Source organism: Lissotriton vulgaris, chromosome 9 (genome assembly GCF_964263255.1).
Source record: "Lissotriton vulgaris chromosome 9, aLisVul1.2, whole genome shotgun sequence".
Lineage (NCBI taxonomy): Eukaryota > Metazoa > Chordata > Amphibia > Caudata > Salamandridae > Lissotriton > Lissotriton vulgaris.
The window spans coordinates 1,112,279,593-1,112,301,815 of record NC_141697.1 but is presented as its reverse complement, the minus strand read 5'-3'; the positions used below and the strand labels follow the sequence as shown (position 1 = coordinate 1,112,301,815).

General features: G+C 47.7%; 1 protein-coding gene across 1 annotated transcript in view; it reads right to left on the bottom strand.

The window, feature by feature from the left end:
- DENND6A (DENN domain containing 6A) overlaps positions 1-22,223 on the bottom strand; it is a 338,779-nt gene that overhangs the window by 164,269 nt on the left and 152,287 nt on the right. The window contains exon 11 of the mRNA XM_086939111.1: positions 20,177-20,272. Within this exon, the coding sequence (XP_086795237.1) occupies positions 20,177-20,272 (96 nt within the window). The remainder of the gene's footprint in view (positions 1-20,176; positions 20,273-22,223) is intronic.

The window sequence follows — 22,223 nt, the reverse complement described above, 5'->3', positions numbered from 1 at the left end:
CTAACGACCTGGTAAAAATGGTACATTACATGGGAAGAGGCAGACACCTTATTAAATGGCTTTATGCGGGACTTAGATCGCATACCTCAGCCACCCTGGACACACTGAGAATTGCATGGGCAGGTGACATAGATAGGGACTTCAGCGATAAGGAATGGTCAAAAGTACTGAAACACCCAAGGAAGACATCGAGGAACACGAAATTCCAGTTTATACAGACTATGGTATTACACAGGGCTTACCTTACTCCGCACAAGCTAGATAGAATGTTCCCTCAAACACAGTATTGTTGTCCGAGATGTTCATGAGAAGGTGCAGACCTACTCGGGGGCGTGGCTAGCAAGCCAACATGGCGGACGCGCTGGAGTAGAGCTCCGCATCCAGACCCCTTATTATCCTGGCATTTATGATATATGATATGATATAAAAGGCTTTTGTAGCGCGCTCTGTTACTAAGATAGTATCCTGGCGCGGAAGGTGAGGCATTCAGAAGGCAAGAAGGGGTTAACAGTTTAGAGAGTAATACTAAACAAATGAGTTTTCAGCCTCTTCTTAAAGGCCGTAATGGTCGGAGCAGCCCTAAGATGGAAAGGGAGAGCGTTCCAGGCCCTAGAAGCCCTGAACGAAATGGACTGGCCACCTAGGAGGGAGTACTTTAATCTGGGCACAATCATTTGGTTCTGATTAGCCGACTGGAGGCATCGATTAGGGATATACAAGGCACACCTTTTCCTCGGGTAGACAGGCCCAGTCTGATGGACGCGCGGAAAGAAAGGACAAGAGTTTTAAACATAACCCGGTGGACAACCGGGAGCCAGTGGAGGCTGCGGAGGCAGGGACGGACACTAGATCTCCTGGGTAGTTTGAACAAGAGCCTTGCGGCCGCGTTTTGGATGACCTGGAGATGTTAAATCAGATAGGCAGGGAGACCGCAGAACAGACCGTTCGCGTAGTCTAGCCTGGAAAGTATTAGAGCACGCAAAACCGTCTCTTTAGCCTCTCTCGGGAGGAGGGGAAAAAACCTACGTAGGGCTTTGAGAGTGGCAAAACAACCCCCGTGAGTTTTTTGATGTGGTCCTCAAACTTAAGGTCGTTCCCAAACCAAACTCCAAGGTTTTTTGCTGGGCCACCAATGGATTTTGGGCAAGGCAGATCATGGGGCCATAAAAGATCACTGAATTTATCAGGAAAGGAGCCATAAAAGAGAACCTCGGACATGTCTTCATTACACTTGAGCTGAGCAAGTGCTAACCAGCGGAAGACCAATGAAAGGCAAAGTTGGACCGCCTGCGTATCCAAATTGTCCTTTGGCCAGGTGAACAAAAGATGGGTATTGTCGGCGTCGGCTACCACTGCCCGGAAGGACGGTCCAGGAAAACGCCAGTACGACACTGAGAAGACAAGCTAGAAACGTAATAGGAATCCCTCCTTTTTAAAGAAAATCACCGCCATACAAGTAAGAGCGGGCACCTACAAGATACGGTCTCAGAAGTAAAAACTCGAAATTAAAAGTGGGCGAAGAAAGGAAAGACCGTCCTTCACAGGATTCATTTAAAATGAAATCCAGGAATATTGATATCTGACCCAGAGGGCTTGGTAGTGGAAGAAAATTACAAAAACCCACTCCTATTAAGAGGAATATTTGCAAAATAAAGAAATCAAGATATTTTTCGTACCGGTCGAGAATCGCCAATTGACTAAAGCGACCGACTTACAGCTCATCTGAGAGTGATTTTAATTCAAATACTGTCCTGAAGAAGGTGACGACTCAAATCACCGAAACGCCGCGTCGACATATTTTGTGTGATAATTTGTTGTATCAGGAATTTTTTAATGCAGAACTACTTTGTGTGATAAATTGTTGTATCAAATGTTTTTAATGTATTTTATGAATAAATGTGAAAACTCTTAATATTCAAAGTTGGTATGAACAGATAACAATATCTAAAAAGAAAAATATTTTTGTAAGTAAAATCACATTTAGTGTATACATCCTCATCATTTACTAATGTACTGTTATTTAAGATTATAGTAATTAAGGCTAGTTACAACTGACTGTAAATTTGTCAATCTTTATGCAACTTTAGATACGACGGTTGGCTCACCCTGTGTCCTTGATTCGAACCCCCCAGAGACTTAAGTCTTTTCTTTTAATACATGAAAAGGGAATCCTTACTCTTGCTATCGTCGGCTTAGGCCATAATTTTGGCCCCCAGCTGTTCCGCTAGATAAATCAAAGGGGTTAAATAAACATTAAAAATCAAGGGACTCAGAGTAGACCCCTGAGGAACTCCTGTGGTGAGTTTCTTAGGTAAGGAGGCGTGTGGAGGCATCCAGACCTGTTGCGTCCTATTGTCCAGAAAAGATGTCAGCCAGTCAAGTGCAAGGCCGGTGATGCCAACGGCAGCTAGTCTAGTGAGGAGTAGAGTATGGGGCACCGTATCGAAGGCGGCAGAGAGGTCTAATAAAATCAGAACCGCTCTGCCACCTCCATCAAGGCACTCCCAGATAGCCTCCGACATTTCGACTAGCGCCGTTTAGGTGCTGTAAGCAGCCCGAAATCCAGACTGAGCTGGATGCAGTGCCAGAGATGATTCAACAAAATTGTCCAACTGTTTGAAAGCGATCTTCTCGCTGACCTTTGCTAAGGCTGGCAGTAATGATATGGGCCAATAGTTGGAAGGCACAGCTGGATCCAGCCCAGTCTTTTTCAGAAGCGGCAACAATTTAGCTTGCTTCCAACAAAGCGGGACAGTTGCGGAGGAAAAGGAAAGATTAACAATCTGGGTGACCTCTTTGCCTACTGTTTCAGCTACCCCCCCCCCCCCCCCCCCGAGGACCCTGGCAGGGCAAGGGTCAGAGGGAGACCCCGACTTCAAGGCCGCAAGGACTGCAATAATGTCGGACTCAGTAGATGGAGAGAAGATTGCAAACTGCTCAACTGGCTTCGGCACGGTGGAGGGGGGGTAGTGCAGGGGGGACAAAAAGCCTTCACAAACGACGTGCAAGTCCTCTTGGATTTTGACAATTTTGTCTACGAAGAAAGAGGAAAGCTCTTCGCACCACTGCTCGGATAAAGGCAACAGAGGTTGCGCGGCACATGGTGATAAAAAGCTTTTAACAATTGAAAATATTTCCTTGCTATTATTATTTGCTTTTTCGATTCGCCCTGCATAATAGCTGCTCTTGGCAGCTCTGATAGCCGCATAGAAGTTTTTTTGCGCTGCCCGCAGATCTCTCTTTGCCTCGGGCAGGTAGGCTTGTCTCCACACCCGTTCGAGTTTCTTACATCCCAGTTTCAAATCCCGTAGGGTGTAGGAAAACCATGGTTTGGAGGTGGTAGACCGCAGCCTACGGATACAGCCTTTATTGATGGAGGCAGCTGACCCATGTTGCACCCAGGCGTTAAAGGTACTAACCGCCACTTCCACCTCCGAGGTCAGTATTGGACGGGTTGGAGACAAAGATTCAGTCAGGGTGACTAAATTGATCCTCTGTGAGTGAGCAAGTGGAGGGCCACTCTCCGTAGCAGCATCCAAAGGCCAGGAGAACCTGATCAACTTATGATCCGACCATGTCACGCTCTCAGGACAGGCCATGACAATATCGAAATTAGAGCAGACCAGGTCTAAGAGGTGGCCCCCCACATGGGTTGGAGTGTCAACCCATTGTTTGAGGTGGGCCATAGAGAGGGCTTCACCTAGACGAATGGCCTCAATGGAGTCTAGGATATCAACATGGATGTTAAAATCCCCCAGAAGGAGATACCTTGAATAACTTAAAGCACGCGGAATTATAACCTCTTCTAGTGCCCCCACAAAGTTCCCAACATATCCCGGAGGCCGGTACACCAGTGTACCTCCTACGGTGAAGTGTGAGTTAAGCACAAGGGAGAAATGGAGCACCTCCGCGTCCACCAACTCATCCTGGGACTCGCAGGAGAAGACCCACTGGTCCCTATAGATCGCGGCTACACCGCGCCCTCTTCCAAGCGGGCGGTCCACCCTCGTGATTTTAAAGCCCCGTGGAATAGCTAACTCCACCACTGGGGCACCCGAGTCGTTTAACCAGGTTTCAGTGATAAAAAAGAGGTCAAACTGCTTCTCTGCCAAAAGTTCAAAGATATCGGCAGCGTGCTTGACCTGTGACCTGGCGTTAATTAACCCCGCTCTGATCAGCAAGGGGTCTGTGTTTACTCGAACATGGCAGCTTAATGTGGGCTGGAAACGGAAGTTACAAACAGAGCACTCCTGAGATGAACTATCAGCCACCCCCCAAGGGTTCTCTCTCCCACAGGTCATGACATCCAGTGCAATAAGATCTTCGTGTGAATACCGTAGAGTGGTAGAATGTGGCTTCCTATGGAAACAGGCAGGGGGACTGGCACGGAGCATGTCCGGAGCACGGACGGGCACAGACGGGCCCTCCTTTGGAGCTCCTTCAGCGTGCTGACGGCGCACCCGCTGCGCGTGGCCGCTGCGCGTCCTAAAGTGCATCTCTATTTATGACCCAAGCCCCTCAATCAGCTGGACCGCTAATTCGGGTCCCGCAGGGGTCCGGGCCTCACACAAGATGGCGCCCGACCTAGCCCTCCACAACAATCGGCACCAGGAAGCCGTGGTGGAACGGGGCACAGGGAGACCGGGTAACAGTGCTCAGGACAATTAAAAAGGTACAGTTAATATCAGAAGCATACAACACAATTATTAAAATCAATTGTTTGTAATTAAAAAGGCAACTGCAAAATACAGCGGGGTACAAGTTCGAGCATAGGAGAGACCCTGGCAATCTGCTCGCCTTCGAAAACGAAATAGCAAGGTGCTGCCACCACCCTGAGCAATCGCACAGGCACCCGGACACAGGATCTATTTATGACCCAAGCTCCTCCCTCAGCTGAACCGCAAACTCTGGTCCCGCAGGGGTCCGGGCCTCACACAAGATGGCGCCCGACCTAGCCCTCCTCAACAATCGGCACCAGGAAGCCGCGGTGGAACGGGGCACAGGGAGACCGGGTAACAGTGCTCAGGACAATTAAAAAGGTACAGTTAATATTAGAAGCATACAACACAATTATTAAAATCAATTGTTTGTAATTAAAAAGGTAACTGCAAAATACAGCGGGGTACAAGTTAGAGCAGAGGAGAGACCCTCGCAATCTGCTCGCCTTCGAAAACGAAAGAGCAAGGTGCTGCCACCACCCTGAGCAATCGCCCTGCAAGAGGTGTCTCCTGAACTTGCACGGTGCGAGGCTGGTGTGGGGACGAAGTGGGGAGCCCCCGGAGCCCAGCAGATCCCGATCTGGGGCCCAGCAAAGGAGGCAGGCAGCGGAAGGCAGTGGTGAGGCCCGCGGCGGAGTGGCGCAAAAGGTGCCGGCGGCCGCTGACGCAACTGATCGCGGCTGAGGGAGGCTCGGCACTGCTCCGGGCCCTGGGCTTCCAGCGAGTCTTGCGGAGGAATCAGGGCTGTGGAAAGGAGTGAGCGGCGGAGTGGCTGGCCGAGGCGGCTAGAATCAAGTACTGAGCGGCCGGGGGGCACTGCGGCTCCCGCGGCCGGTGCAGGACAGGGCCTGGCGTCTCCATGTGGTGCCTGAGGCTTGTGTAAGGCCTCCAAAACCCTCTGTGCAAGAAGCGGCTGCCGGGCGGAGGGAGACATTCCTGCGTTAGTGTCACTGGAGCGACTGCCGGCCACAACTCCCATACGGTGAGGAGCGGGACAAGGGGCGGACAGGGGGAGCCCCCATGGAAGTGCCGCGGCTCGGTGGAAATTGTCGCCTCGGGACGCCTAGGCGGTGGTGGTGGAGCCCGAAGACCCGAGGGATGGACTGAGGGCTGTAAGGCGCGAGTGAAAGGCAGAGGGAGCAGCCTTGAGCACAAGTTGAGCAGCGGAGTGGGCTGCGGGCCGCGCTGCTCTTGCACTGATACCGCGAGGCGAGCCCAGTGACTGTAGTCTGGCCTGTTACAAGTGGGAGAGGTGCCTTAGACGTGAGGCTGCAACTGGGGGCTACGCCGGTGGAGACTGCGGAGTGAGGCCAGATATGGATTTGCAGCGACTAGTGGCGTTTGCCCCGGGCCAGGCGGGGGCTAGGCGTCATTCTGACCGGCACGACGTAGGGACATTGAACTGTGCAAACTGCAGTGCCGGGCGCTGATCGTGGTCGGCTGGGGGCCACACTCAGCATCCCCAGGCTGCGACCGCAGGGGTGGGGGGTGGGTGGGACGGGGGTTTAAGTGGTGCGCCTGCAGCCTGGCACAACGAGAACTGGGCGCCATTTTTTTGTTGGTTTTGAAGCCATTTTCGTCGCTGCCGCTCCTTGGGTGGCCTATGCTTGGTGCATGCCTGACGTCACGCCAGGAGAAAGCGTCAGGAGTCCGGGACTTATAGGGGTGAGACATACTTACCTGCTGAGCTACTGAGGCCTCTGCTGTCGGGGCCATCGTGGTGCAACAGCTGCAACTGCTCGCGGGGGCATTGGCGAAGGAGTCTCTGGAGAGAAAGACAGTGCACCCCTGCTGAAGGGCGCAGAGTGAGTCAGACGTCCGACGGGGGAGCCCAAGGGGCCGACGCTGACTGCTGGGTGTTGCGGCATTGCGGATGCTGGCGCCCAGCTTAAATAAGCACATCCATTGTTAAGGCTGGTGGCACTGGACCGGTGAGGCGATTTATTCCTGATGGCTCAGGTGGGGGCCGGGCGCTGAGTGATTGGTGGCTGGCGGCAGGCGTGGATGCCTTCAGTGCAGCAGCTAGCGATGGCCAGGCTCAGGGATAAGTCCCAGCAGAAACAGCAAATGGTTGACGGGCCGGGCTCTTCGCACGGATCACAAGGTGATGGTGTGGGACCGGCGGCGGCCCTCGTAGCCAAGATGGACTCCGTCCTTGCGGCGGTGAAGCGTATAGGCACCACACTGGAACAAAACAAAGGTATCCCTGGAAACCAGGATTGACAAGGTCACATCAGACTTTACCCTACTCCACGCGGACCACCGTAAACTGGCAGAGACAGTTGCCGTGCAACGTCAGTCGATTCAGGAGTTACAGCCTGTGGTACAAAATCACGCTTCGGCGCTCCAAGACATCATTGACAAGGTCCAAACGCTAGAGGACCGCATCGAGGATGTGGAAGGGCGCTCCAGGCGCAATAATGTTCAGGTGGTCGGGCTCCCGGAAGGTGAAGAAGGGAAGGACCCGGAGAGCTACACAGAGAACTGGCTACAGGAGCTCCTGCCCCCGGGGGTGTTGTCCCCCCACTTCGTAGTAGAGAGAGCACACAGGGTGCCGGCGCAGAAGCCCCGACCTGGAGCCCGGCCTCGCCCGTTTCTCTTCAAGTTACTCAACTACCGTGACCGGGACGTGGTGCTGTGCGCGACTAGAAAGCTGGATGATTTGGCTGTGGGAAACAACCAGGTGATGTTCTTTCCAGAAAACACGGCGGCGGTGCAGAGGCGGAGGAGCACATATTTGGCGGTGAAGAAGCAGCTGAGGGAACTGGGACTGCCGTACTCCTTATTGTTCCCCTCCCGCCTTCGCGTGATTACTAAAGAGGAGGCCCGTTTCTTTGATGCACCGTCAGATGTCTGGGATTGGCTAGAGGAGACGGGACAGTGGAATGGTACCAGGCCTACAGGCCCGGAAGAGGGTGAATGGCAGGTACAGAGATCAAGGAGGCGCAGGAAACGGGGTGCCCGCCAGGGCTCAGGCCCCGGTCCAGCAGCGCCCAGTCAGGAGAAAATGCGGCTCGAGAGACAAGAAGCGTTTGATGCGGTTGCGACCCTGGGAGCTGCACAAGGCGTGGTCCGAGTGGCCTCTCAGACATGCAGCAAACATGAAAGGAGTGGTTCGTCATCCTTCTACACAGTACTGTCAGAAGACACGAGTATGCCAGTGTTAACACCACAGACAGCTGACCTCCTTATGTGATGAGAACTGAGGCGGACATGCAGGGGTCCCTGTGTTGGACTTAACAATCATCTGTGATATCCTTCTCATAACAGTACTGTGCGTGCTGATGTGCTACATTTGCCTTTTACGCATGCTTGCGCTGCGGTGGATGGCTGTGCGTTTGATTGAGTGTGAGCGTCTTGGCGGGCACGGGGCTAGCGGGTCCTGGGTATACTTTGCACTAGCGGGCTCCCCTGCGGGCGCCCAACACCGGCCTGATATGCCTATAGGCCATGGATACTCCAACATCTCTTGAGCAACAGGATGGTCTGAGATAGGGGTGTATGACAGTATGGTTGTTGGCGACAGCCGCAGCGCTGAACTAGCACATTCTTGTGTGGTGGATCTTATTGAGGTTTGGACGTATGCCTTCTTGGGGGCTCGCCCTATTTGTTGCATTGTTTGTGTTTGTTTGCACGTTTCAGTTGCAGCGCACTAACCTTCCCTTCCCTGGCGGTGTTCGTAAGGCCCCCTCTGATGTGCTCCCCTGGCCCTGTGCGCGAGTACTATGCCCTGACGCATGACACAAACTAACATACTGACCTGGAACATCCGCGGGATGCACACCCAGACGCGCCGCTACTCCGTTTTCTCCTACCGGCAGCACCATGGTGTGGGGATTGCTCTTCTTCAGGAGAAGCACATGACAGATCGAGCTTGATAGACTTCGCAGGCGCTGGAGGGGACAGATCTTTGGTACGACCTTCTCGGCGCATGTGCGTGGGACTTTGATATGGGTGAGGGCGGGTGTCCCCTTTATATGTAAGGAAGCGCTGGTAGATCCGGCGGGTAGGTACTCCCTAGTGCGGGGGCGGCTGAGCGGTCAGGAAATCCTGTTAGGGTCTCTCTATGCCCCGAACACGGATCAGTCCTCCTATCTAGAGAGCCTGAATCAAGTCCTTCATCCGTACACCGGTCTCCCCTGGCTGATTGGGGGGGATTTTAACATGACACTAGCCGTGCACCTGGACAGATCCTTCCCCCCCCTCCGGGCTACAACAGTAACATCCAATGCGCAAGCGCTTCGGGTCTGGCTCTCGCACTGGGAGATGCATGATCTCTGGCACGTGCAACATCCCGCAGATAGAATATACTCCTACTACTCCTCAGTTCATGGCTTACATGTCCGACTAGAAAGAATTGTGGGCACCCAGTCACTGCTCCCGCTCCTCGCCAAATCGGAAAACCTAGGGAGAACGTCGTCTGATCACAACCCCCTGTGGTTCCAGCTTAGCTGGAAGGCGGATCGCCCGCCTGTACCTACGTGGCGGCTGCAGCCTGCGGCACTTGAGGACGCTGAGTTCCGATCATCGCTAGGCACACCCATCTTAACTTACTTTGAGGCCAACGAAGGGACGGCGAGTAGTGCCGGGAGACGAGGGGGTCCTTACGCGCCCCATGCTGAACACTGGGGGGTGGCGGACTTCCAGGCGCTGGACGACCTTTTTAGGGATGGTGCGTTAGTGCCATATGCGACACTGGTCACTGAAGACGGGCTGCCCCCTGGGGGGTTCCTGTTACATCGCTCCATAGTGGCGAAGATGATGGCCAAGTGGGGAGACGTGGCGATGGAGCCTGAACAGCATCTAACTATGCAGTATCTTCACGTCATGGGGAGGGGCAAGCATCTGGTCCGCTGGTTTGCTGGGTCGCTAAAGATACACACTGGGATTAGTTTGGCCCCGCTCAGGGGCAAGTGGGAGCATGACATGGGCAGGCAGTTGTCCAATAAGGAGTGGGGAGAATCCTTAAAAGCCCAGTGTGCATTCCCAGAAATTTGCGCTTCCGCCAGATACAGCTTTTTGTTGTCCATAGGGCCTACCTTACGCCTGAACTCATCAACAGATACTTCCACCGAGTAGATGCGTCCTGTCCCAGATGCGGTGAGGTGGGCGCGGGGCTCCTTCACCTCTTTTGGAACTGCCCTAGGCTGGGGCCCTACTGGGCCGCAATTGGTGAGCTACTCAGGAAATGCACGGGTCGCATTGTACCCCTTGACTGGCCGGAATACATCTTGCATCATTTTAGGAGGCCGCCCAAAGATAAGGTGTTGTCCAGTTACTTAGATTTGGGGATGGTGGTGGCCAAGCGCCTCCTTCAAGGCGCTGGAAGGCGCATGACCCGCCGGGTGCGCAGGCGTGGATATTCTCCTTTCAGGCGTGGGCTCGGGCAGAGTGGGTGGCCATTTGCAGAGAGGAAACAGTGGGGCTCCGTAAAGAACCAATGGCGGAGCGCTGGGAGCACATGCTTAATGCCTTACAGCCGCGATGCGAGGTCCTGAGAGCGGGGGCAGAGGAGAATTAGGTGACGCCCTCAGGAATTGGAGCACACCGCGGGCTGTCTTCCTGTTTAACAAATCAGGCAGATGCAGTTGCTGGCTCCTGGGGTCATGCAGGCCTCACATGCAGTCTCCAGTGGGCTGGGAGTGCACGAGCGGGGTCGGGGAGGGACACACTGGGGGGGCTGGTAGGAAAGGGGGGGGAGAGGGAGAAGAGGGGAAGGGAATCTTTTGGTATAAGTGCTGTTATGTTTGCCGCTAGTGTTTTCTTCCTTTTGCTTATACATAGTTGCTGTATAAAGTCATCTCTGTGCGCGAGAGCATCCTTAGAGAATCCACCCTAAAACCTGCTGCTGTAATAAGCTCTGCGGGTGGACAGCCATAAACCGACTTAGAGGCGGCTCCCTCGGCATCATGCGTTCGCACCAGCATTGGATGGTTATTCTGCCCATGCGGCTCAAATGTACTTGGAGGTGCTTAAGTAGAGGGAACGCCTCTCGCACAGCGAGTCTCGCCCGGGACAGTCTGTGGCAGTCCGGGGCAGGACGAGGCTGGGCTGGGCCTCATCCCTTGGCTGTTGCAGAAGAGGCGACTTGCGGACCAAAGTGAGACATTTGATTATACTGAACCCCATGACTGTTTTTAATTAATTAAGGTTGACCTATTGCTGGCCTCATCTTACCAGCATTTCAAATTCATGAAAGCTTTTGTTTTTAATTTTAATTTAATTTATATGTTTTGAGGGTCTTCTTTTTGTATTAAGTATTACAATGTCTAAACAGAAGGCTACTAAACCCCCCCCAGTGTTGGCCACTATGGTCAATTATTTGGTGAAAGTGGTTAGTAAAATCAATAAGGAACGAAGGATGTCGCTAGGTAAGGAGTGCTCCCCAACCAAATGTCCAACACTGCCCAATTCACACGCTGTTTTACAAATAGATGACTATCCGGAACCCGAGAACCCTGATATCTCAACGGAAATTAACGTCCAACAAGTAGATACTCATGATATTTCTGATGTCCCAAGTGTGTCCCCTGTCCAGTGCTCGCCGGCATCTAGAGCGCTGAGAGCATGTAGGAAAGTACCTACTAATCGGGGGGAAATCGTACCCGTAATAAAAGGAGAGCTGAAACTTTACCCAAAAGTACCGTAGGGGACGTGGAATCAACAGCCCAGAATGGTACGCTAATAATGAATACGGAACAATTTGATCTTTTAATTAGTATTATAGATGCTAAGGTTGATAAGATTATTAAACCTCTTGAGGCAAAATTAGACCAGATCTCTACCAAAGTAATTAGATTAGGTGGTCTTCTTGATACCCACATTGCTTTGGTTGAAAAATACAGGCTGTCGATAAGGGTTTAACACCCACCAAAGCAGTTCCTAAACAACCAACAGGGGGAATTTTAGTAAATTATGCTGTTACATCCGCCCCCCCACCTTCTGTCCCACCGCCCACCACCAGTCAGAATAAGCAAGTTGCTACAGTAGGGGCACCAGCGAATCGAGCTGGAGTTATTGAAACTAGGAGAAAATGCCCTATTAATCTCCCCCCAGATTGTGCACCATATGTGGTCATTCTAACTAATGTCCCACCACATGAGAAAGATCTTATCCGGCCCCAGCAGGAATCTCATGATTCTTTGAAAAAAAAAACTGTTTCATGGCTGCACAATCACTGCAGTTTTCCAACTACCTACTCGTATCAAATTTTAACTACCAGAAGGGTAGACTGGATTGGTACTTCTAGCAAGACGTGCAGGGGTGATTGTGTAATTGTTAATTTTAAACATCCCCAGCATGTGGCAACAGCTTTGTTAAGGGCAGCTTCATTAATCCCTAGCGAAGATAGTATATGCGTTCGCCCACTTGGTTTTTTCTATAACCACTTAGCTAAAATGCCCCCACATAATAACGGAAACAGAAATTTCCCACCCACTCACTACCCGGTGTACGGGGTCTCCACGCAAAATAGATTCCAAGCCCTAACCTCTTTGGACTCTAATGACTGACTCGCCCAGGTAGATGATCCCGCATTATGTGTACCGGCAAATGCTCAGGTGTTTAATCAGAGTGAAATGTTTTCTAACCCTGATAATATCATGGTGGAGGGCCAACATCTGATGAGTGGCACTAGTTTCACAACAGATGGGAACCTTAATAAAGGCGATGAGGTAGTGGGTACTATCCCCCCGAATATTTTAAGTGTCAGGGCACATATGGGTACATCGATTGTTAGCTGGAACGTCGCCGGACTAAAATCTAAGTGGGATGTCCTGGGCTGGAAGGATTTTATTAATACCTACGACATACTTTGTTTCCAGGAAACATGGAGTAGGGAGGAGCTCAATGCTGGGGGGTTTGTATCTTATAATTTGCTGGCACACAGTTCTACATCGGGGAGAGCCAAAGGGGGCCTTTTGATCTTGGTCTCTATTAATAGGCAGATTAAGGTTCTAAAATACCTGACTGTGGGGCCACAGGTACAGATCCTATGGCTTCGTAATGACCAAGGCCGAAATGTTCTCCTAATTAATTACTATAACAACATATTTGATGATAGTAGGACGTCTGTAGTTAAAAACTTAGCTAGCACTATTGATAATTTAACTGATCAATCTAATGTTTTCTTTGATTAGTTTTGGGTGGGTGATTTTAATATTTCATTATGTGAATTCTCATCTCAAAAAGTTTGTGGGGTTTTGAATAATGCCGGATGTGAAGATCTCCATTTTAGGCATTACTGTTATGGAGAAATGCTGTATAAATTTATTAGCAGTAATGACCTAGAAATCCTGGATTTTGCTAAAGATGTAAACGGGCAGACCATTCCCACTTTTAAAAACTGGAGGACTAGCTCAGTAATCGATCATGTAATTGTTTCCTCCAGCATCAGCTCTTATTGTGTAGCCCCTAGGATCGAAGTTACACCTTTGAGTGATCACAATTATATCATCCTAGAATGTTCTCTATGGAGTAAGAGCCCTGTAGCCGTGGGGCATATGGTCACTAATGTGGAACCTCATAGACCGAACAGAGTTAGAGTCAGATGGATAGGGGAAAGAGCTAATGAATTAATAGTCGATATTGTCACTGAATGTCTGCCACATATTACCCTTATCCTTGAAAATAATACTGACAGTGAACAGGTATTAACAGCTTTTAATAACATAAATTCATCTATTGATGCCAGGTTCACTAGACCAAAAAGAGACAAGTCCAGAATTGGATTAGGATGGTTTGACCATACGTGTACCAAGTTATTAACAGAGCTGAAACATGCTCTTGCCAAAAAACCTAGAGATACTATTTTAATAACCAAACTGAGAGCCGAATAAAAGTATGCCTTGAAAAACAGGAGGGGTGACTTACAACAGGAAGCATGGGACTCTCTTAACCAAGCTGCAGAGTTACATAATAATACATTATTCTGGGCTACGGTTAATTCCCCCTTTCTCAAAGAGGATAACATACCGGAATTAACCTCTAATGTCCCTAGCGATTGCTGGGTTACACATTTTTCAAATATTTTTGGTTCTGAATGTGGCCCAGTTACTACCCCTTGCAGTTGGCCTGTACTACCTCTGGATTTTACTGTCACAGAGGTTGAACTTGGAATACGTGCTAGCAAGGGGGGGAAAGCGCAGGGACCCGATGGGGTTCCTATCGATGTTTATAAAGCTGTCCCGGAGATCTGGAGCCCACTCCTTGCTAATGTCTTCAACGCAGCTGTGCGTCTGGATGCTCCAAAAACATGGGGGGAATCTACTATTATCCCTATCTTCAAGAAGGGTAGTAGGTCAGAAGTAAAAAACTATTGTCCCATCTCCCTCCTCGACTCCTCTATAAAAATCATGAGCCGTGTCATGCTGGCTAGGCTTGAAGAGTGGGTCGATGAAAAGGACATTCTGGCCGACAGCCAGTATGGATTTAGGAAGGGACGGGGTACACTAGACCAGTGTCTAAATCTTGACCTTATAATTGGTAAATATGTTGATGCGAAAGGCGGTGAATTATATCTATGTTTTGCTGATCTAAGCAGCGCCTTTGATATGGTTGATCACGCAATTTTATGACCTATCTTGTTACGGATGGGAGCCCCTGAGGGTATAATCTTCTTCCTTGCCAGGCTGTACCAAAAGCTGCAAACCTGTGTATGCTATGGAACCAAGGGAGAATGTACCCCCAAATTTAGCGTTCGACGCGGCATAAGACAAGGCTGTGTTTTAGCCCCGTTATTGTTTATTTTATTTATAAATGAAATTGATGGAATTTTGAAGAGTATTCAAGCTGATGCCCATAGGCTAAAAGGCGTATCCTTACCGGTGTTATTATATGCTGATGACGCCGTGCTCCACTCCAGAACCCACCTGGGTCTCCAACGCTTGATGGACAGATTTTCTCTGTTCATTAAGGACAGGAAATTGCCCATCAACAAGGAAAAATCGCATACCATGACTTATGGGGCCAACTATAAATCTAAAGCCTTTTTTTTTACGGTAACAAGGTGCAACCAGTTGATTCATTTTGTTATCTTAGAATCACTTTTTCTAATGACAGAAAATGGACCAATGAATTTAACAATATTAGCAATAAAATGGCAAAGAGCGAACATGGTATCTTCAGATTTGCAGCAAAAATTGGGGACAGGGGAACCTGGGATATGTTGCAAATTTATCAAGCTAGATGTGCCACTATTGCACTGTATGGGGCGGCTATTTGGGGTCACAGCTATGACCATAAATTACAGCTGGAGGAAAATTTCTTCTTAAAAAAGCTCCTGTGTTTACCCACCTCTGCCACCACTGTACTGATCCGTCGGGAATTAGACATTATTTTCTGATTGATCTATTATCTTTAAGACCACTTATGTTATGGCGCTCTATATAGCTCCAGGACGAAAAGTCCCTTAATAGATCTATTATCGAGGATTGTCTTTCATTGGACATGTACAGGAAAATCCCCTGGATAAAATATGTCGCTGATTGTTTTTTGCAAATATTTCATCTTAATGGTCTGATTGACCCTAAGGCTGCTTTGACGATATCAAAAACCGATCTGAAAGCAAAATTTATGGATAACTTGGCACGGAAGAGAGCTTTTGCCAGTGGTTCCATGCTGTCACATTTTTCAGTAGATATTCCCTCAATGAAGGTTTTCCACCTTACCTAGCCTTGGTGACTAGGCAATCCCACAAGTTCGTCCTAACCAGACTAAGGTTCGGAATAGTACATCACCTGGTGGCTCTACCTAACCTTAAGCAACATCCCAAAGGTCCATGTTTGTGTGACGGCACATCTAAACAGAGCACCTTGCACTTTCTACTAATATGCAAACTGTACATGAATTTTCGTTTTGCGTATTTAAAACCTATGTTTGTTAAATATGGGGTACGTACAGTTAATGAAGCAATGAGTCTTATTTTTAATATGAAATCGGCTGATATTTGTTTTTATACTGCCGTGTTTTTAAACAAGTCTATCAGTGTGCAAAAAGGCATGATATTTTAATGTATTTGGTCTGTATTCCATGATATTCTTTTTATACACTGCTGCTTCATGTATCTTTTAATATGTGCTTTTATGGTCATTTTATATGCTCTGAATAAAGCTTCATGAATTGAATTGAATTGACTTGGCACACTTAATTGCTGCGTTGGGGTGCAGCAGAGAGTACCGAGTTGCATAGGGAGGAACTTCGGGGCTTACGAAAAGTACCAATAGCACTGGAGTGGGACACAATGCTAGAAGCCGTAAAATCAGTGGATGATGTGTAGGACCTGATACGCTTGTATACCTGCATGCCCAGAGGACCAACCGTACCTGTGACTGGGGTACATACAAGATGATCATGGATATGTATATGTGCCTGTGTGTCAGGCCTAGACCGTTCACTATGTATGCATGAGTAAGAGGGTGTACATGAGAGACCGGAGAGGGAAGGGGGTGGGGTGTTGGGAACGGTTAGAAGTAATAATAAGTTGGGGGATGACCACCAGAAGCGTGCATGGCTTTGATGTTAAATTGGATTGTCACTTTGATGCATAAGTATATTATGTGCACTCACGCTGCGGTGGCTATCCGCTATTGGCATATATATCTGAAATAAGAAGTTTGTGCTGATATACTATATGTAACATGTTGCTGTAATGTATTAAACTGAAAAGTCAATAAAATGTATTAAAAAAAAAAAGGCAGGACTCGTCCGAAGTTAATATTCTGAGTTGGTTTAAATGTTCTGGGTGCCTGATGCCAGGCACTACTGAAAGAAAAATTGGCAGGGAGATACAAATACTGAAGGGGGACAATCCTAATCATTGTTTTAGAACTACTCCTGAACTCACAATCTGTAAGCGCTTTGACTTGGGCAGAATGTCTCATATTAACTATAACACAGTACCCCTCAATCCCCGGTAAGAGGATGACAGGGGACAGGCAGTCGGCACCATTGAGGCTAGCATCTACTTCTGCGACAGATCGCTCCTTTCTCCCCCCCCCCCCGGGACCCTCACGACCCTACCCCTCAAGCCAGTAGCTAGCCCACCCCCCGCCCACGCAGCCACTTGCCCTCGCCTGCCCTTCGTATTCCCCCCACCCCCTCTCTTTTGGAAGACGTCTCTTCCTACAGTTTCTAGTTAAGTTCCAGTTGGCGGTTCGGAAACTGACTTACCTACAGAATACTCCTGATTGCACGCATAGCAAGGGGTCACATATACAAGCAGAGGGGAGGCACATACACTAGTCTTCGCCATCATGCAGCCCTAGGGACCAGACACAGTGAGACACAGTATCAGGTAAGTGGTATTTGGTGGTAGCCTAGTAACAAGTTCATGAGAGATGATGTGTAACCATAATTGAAGGAATGGAACCAAAATGCGGATGATGTATTATATTTGTAGTCGATGTGTAGCAATTACACGTGTGATGACTGACCTGTGATCTGTCTGGCGTCCCACATGGGAACCTGAAATGTAAAACCCTAATAAAAAGAATTAAAATAACAGTACCCCTCAATATTTTTTCCCAACATGCGTCCCACTCAGCTCACTCTTCTAGCAATAATAATGTTCTGGGATAACCAGTAGCCGTTGACAATATTAGTATTAAACCAATGAGTGACCTTATGAATAAGATCAAAAGTAGACGCCTTCCTACCCTGTGAAGGCGAGGAAACTCCCACTAAAATTACAGCCAAATGTGCTGATTCCGGGAGCAGATCTATGAAATAGTAGCTGCCAGTTTGATTCTTGGTAAGATTATATGAGGCTGGTTTATCAGGTAAACGCCCCTTTTGTAGTAATACCGCTCAAGGTGGGGCCACCTATGCCACCTCCACGGCCTGCGCCACATGAGGTGGGTTGCTGATCGCACTGTTGCCCCTTACCCCTTCAGTTACCCCTTGTCCCAGAAGCCCAATATTTTGAGATTCAGGGGATGCCCGAGTTAGACTACCAATCACTGCTGACAAACCCACTATGTATGGTGTCCCTCAATCTGACAGTTGCAAAGTAGTGGTCCTAGCATGGCTCATGAACCCACTCACCAAGGGCTCCCTGGAGATGGGATGGCAGGATTTTATTGGAAGTATAGCATCAAGCCTTGCTTCTAGACCGTCCAGCTTTTGCAGTATCGGCAATAAAAGTTTATCAAACATGGACTCAAAGCTGTCAAAAAGAAGCTATTTGCTCAACATAACCAAGATCCGAAGGTGCTAAACATTCTACTACCTGCACTGTTCATACTATGATGAAAATGTTACAAGTCAAGTCAATTGTTATTGTATAAAATTATTAAAAATTATTACAAAAACATTTCTAAAGTTAAAAACACATATGTAACTATTACTTATATTAGAGTCTGTTGATCATATGAAAAATAAAATGAAATATATTTCAGTTTTTTGCTATAATTCCCTGTTCGGCCTGCTGTAGGAGGGATTGGGCTTCCATCATATATTTAACCCCCCTACATGCCAACATAGGAGATGAACCATCTAGCCATCGAATGACTGCTTGCCTACATGTCCGAATGTTCAATTTGTTAAAAATGTCCTTTAAAAGCCGTCTCTTCAAATCATTAAGCGCCGGGCAAGCACATAGTAAGTGAGTTAATGATTCAGTTTGATATCCACATAGACGACAGTGAGAGTCAAGGTACCAATTTTGCCAGGATGGTAACAAGTCCTTTGAAAACTGTAGGCCTTATCGATGGTTTATATATCTTTGTTTTAGGAACCTATTAAAATGACTTTCCAGATACGTCTGTGGCTTTATCCCGGAGTATGAATTTATCACGGTCCACCCGTGTCGTCGTTTTGCTATACTGGTTTTATCTTCCAGATAGGATTACCATTTGACAGCATTGTTTGTGATTTTGTCAAAGGTATTTCTATCGGGCATTGAAATTGTTACAGACAGCCCATCTTCTGAAGCAAAACAAGCAGCACATGAACATAGGTTAGTACTTGGTGTACACAGTCTTCTATGTTAAGAAGAAATTTTAATGCGGAGACAATTCTCTTCAATAACCCAAGGCTGCTTACAATGTAGCACGTATAATCTTTGCCCTGCTGTAAACCTTTTCGGCAGTACCAAAATACTTATGTGCAGCACAATGAACCCAAGTCTACTGTCACATGTACTCAGTTAAACTTGAATACAAAGATTTATAATGTGTTCAATACTTCTAAACAGCTATGGTGCATTAGGAGGACATGTGTTTTCTAAATACCTACAAGCATTAGCTGGACCCAAACTGTACAAAATTAAGTGGAGAAGAAATATGGTAATTATCCGCTACAATGTAAATTGTAAAATAAACAAGCACACTAATTGGATGAAGTCATCAATGATGTAATTTGAGATGTCATCAGTGATGTCATCGAACATGTCATATGTGAGAGCATAAGCAGAGCATGGCGGGGTCAAAGTTATAGTCAGTGCTGCTAACTATAACCAGTGAATTTCTAGGATTTATTTTTAGTTAAAAATGTTAAGGTTCACTTTGAAAAATTCACCTAACTACAATTTACTCTAACCTTTGTATTTTTTTTCAGTGAATTTGTACATTTTTGTGTGAAAAGAGATATTTTTAATTACATCTAACTAAAATGTTACTTGAACCTTTGCTTTTGTCAGTGAATATATATCCACACACACCCGCTTACACACTTATTTTTGGTGATTTCCATCAGTACAGGAATACAACAGGCACAACTAATAAATGATTCCTCTGGTGATGCCTTTCAATCCTAGCTCTACTATTATCAACATAGTGGAATATCCAAATTAGGATGAACATGCATCTAAATATCAAACTGTTTTCTTCACTCCAATGATATTAGGAGTATGTGGGACATGTTCCCGTACTCCCATAACTCTTACATTTGCTTGAACTAGGCGTAGGATTACGGCTGCACAGATGAAACTATATTGCAAATGTTTGTGAATACTGAGTCACAATATTATTGCCAACCTCCACTTCCAGAGGAAAATCCATTCTTTGGATACTCAACATCCACTTATAGCACGAACATCTCCTAGGGATTTGTCTCATTATTAAATTCTACCTGTACCATAAAAATGTATAGAGCCTAAGCAAATGAGTGAAAAGCTCCGATTTGCTGTTGAACACCAAATGATTTGAGCAGTCCCATAAACCCAAAATGTCCGGAGAATTAGCTACTACAAGATAAACATTGCATCTGCTATTGTATTATCACTAGCAGCTGATTTTTTTATGTTATTTAATATGCATGTAACCAATTGTGTAATAAAATGAATCTCAGTGCCAGAGTACTGCATGCATATTTACATACCAATTGATATGGAAATTCTAAGTATAAATAGTACATACATTTGTAAAACAATGACCACACACTTTCAGATTAATATCACATGCCATTTATATTTTAGTAGAGATTTAGACTGATATTACTGTAAATAATAATAATATACTTACGGGGCCTGTGTCCGAGTGGTATACTCTTTGAACTCTGTATCATGAATCGTAAAATATGGCCTGAAATCACTGCAGTACTTTAGTGGAAAAATACAACTGTGGGTCAGAAAGAGAGCTGGTGTAGTGAAATGTTAAAACATACTTTGTAGAACTTTATCACCTGAAACACTTACACAACATGAAAACACTGGCAATGTGTGATGTTCAAGCCACAAGATGGCTAAGCCTTACTGTTGCAGGGGAGTCCAAGGGATATAATTCAACATGCAAATTGCCTCACAAAACCAGACTGAAACAGGATATTAAAGATAGTGATTAAGGTTATGGTAGGTTGTTGTCAGATTTTCCATGCTCTTCTTTGAAACCTTATGTGTGCAGCATCTTTGCCACTCTACTTTTAAACTGCGTCCATTGGCAGAAATACCAATTATTGCGTGCGCGTGAACGCTTTGCTACAGGTAACATCTGCCAGTATATGTGCCATTAGCTTTTAATTAGGTTCAGTGATCGTTGCATTTTCTGAAGTTGTTGGGATTTTTTTTTTTTTTTTTTTAAAACCTTTATTTACAAATGCACATTACACAGCGTCTGCCTACAACCCCGCAGGGCCGGCCGCTATGACAAAAACTTGCTGAGCAAAAAGTGCAATACGAGGCAGTACGTTGCTGAAGCAATCTTTCACATCAACATTATCGGCAAGAGCGTAATATCATACAAATAGGATAAGAAAGGTTTAATTTTATGTTTTTGTCGAAATGAACACAAACAAACAAACACATGGTATCATAGTGGCAAGGGTTGCTGGAGGTGGGAGGGGGGGAATGGATGTAGGAGAAAAAACGAGGGTGAGGGGGGGGTGGCGCGCATAAGAGAGCAAAGCATATGGTAAGTAGAGGAGAGGAACGTAAATCACGGAGAGGAGGGGAGAGGGACTTCGTAGTCAAGTGGAGGAGAACAGATGTCTCCACGGTAAGTATTCCAGGGAGCCCAAACTCTGGACCACTTCCCTGGGCGCCCCCGGGCTTCATATACCGTCTTCTCTCGAAACATGGACCAGTCCATGTTCTCTTTCCAGGCACTGAGCACTGGCGGTCTCGGGGAGCCCCAGAGCTGTGAGATATCCCTCTTCGCAATCATATTGCCTAGGGTGACCCAAAGTGTCTGGGCAGCAGTGCAGTCAGTCGGTTCCCACACATTCAACAGACAACGACGCGCCTCAGGAAGCAATGGGACCCCCGTGACACGACTCATAACATCATGCACCCTCGACCAATACACTACAATCACTGGACATTCCCACAAAACATGAAGAAAAGTACCATCCATCCCACACCCACGCTTACAGCGTCCGTCAGCAACCAGACCCATTCGCACCAGACGCGTTCCAGTAAGATACACGCGATGAAGGATTTTCAATTGGACAAAGCGAAGTCGTGCCGGAATAGCCACCTCCTTAGGGGAGGACACAGCGGACTGCCAGTCCTCGTCGTCCAATTCAAGTCCGTCAGCAGTCCAGGCAGCCCGGAGCTTCTCGAGCTGGTCAGCTCTGTTATGAATGAGCTTCTTATAAATCAAGGAGATGGTACTGTCTGGGACATGGCCATCTAGAACTCGATCCTCCAGAGGGGAGGACTGCGGAACGTCCGTACCGGAGGGGAAGACCGAAGACAAGGCATGTCTCACCTGCATATATCGGAAGTGCTCCCTATCATCGAGCCGGTATTCCAGCTTTAGTGATTCAAAGGACTTAACCGCGCCACGTGTCCAAAGGTCTCCCACAGTACTAATCCCGATCATGTCCCATTTCTCAAACCCTTTCGTCTTCCACAGGTTGCCCAGTCGCTCCGAGTCATACAGTGGCGTCATACGTGTCAGTCTACCACCCCAGCCCGTGGCCACCGTAGCATCTCGCCATGCCCGCACTGCACATTTCGTTGGGCCCGTAAGGAGTCGAAAGGGTGCCTTGGAGTATAGCGCCCTATTAAAGTTGCCGCCAGGCAACAACAGTTTATCTAAAGCAAAGGCAGGGGCTGGCTCCGGAGAATAT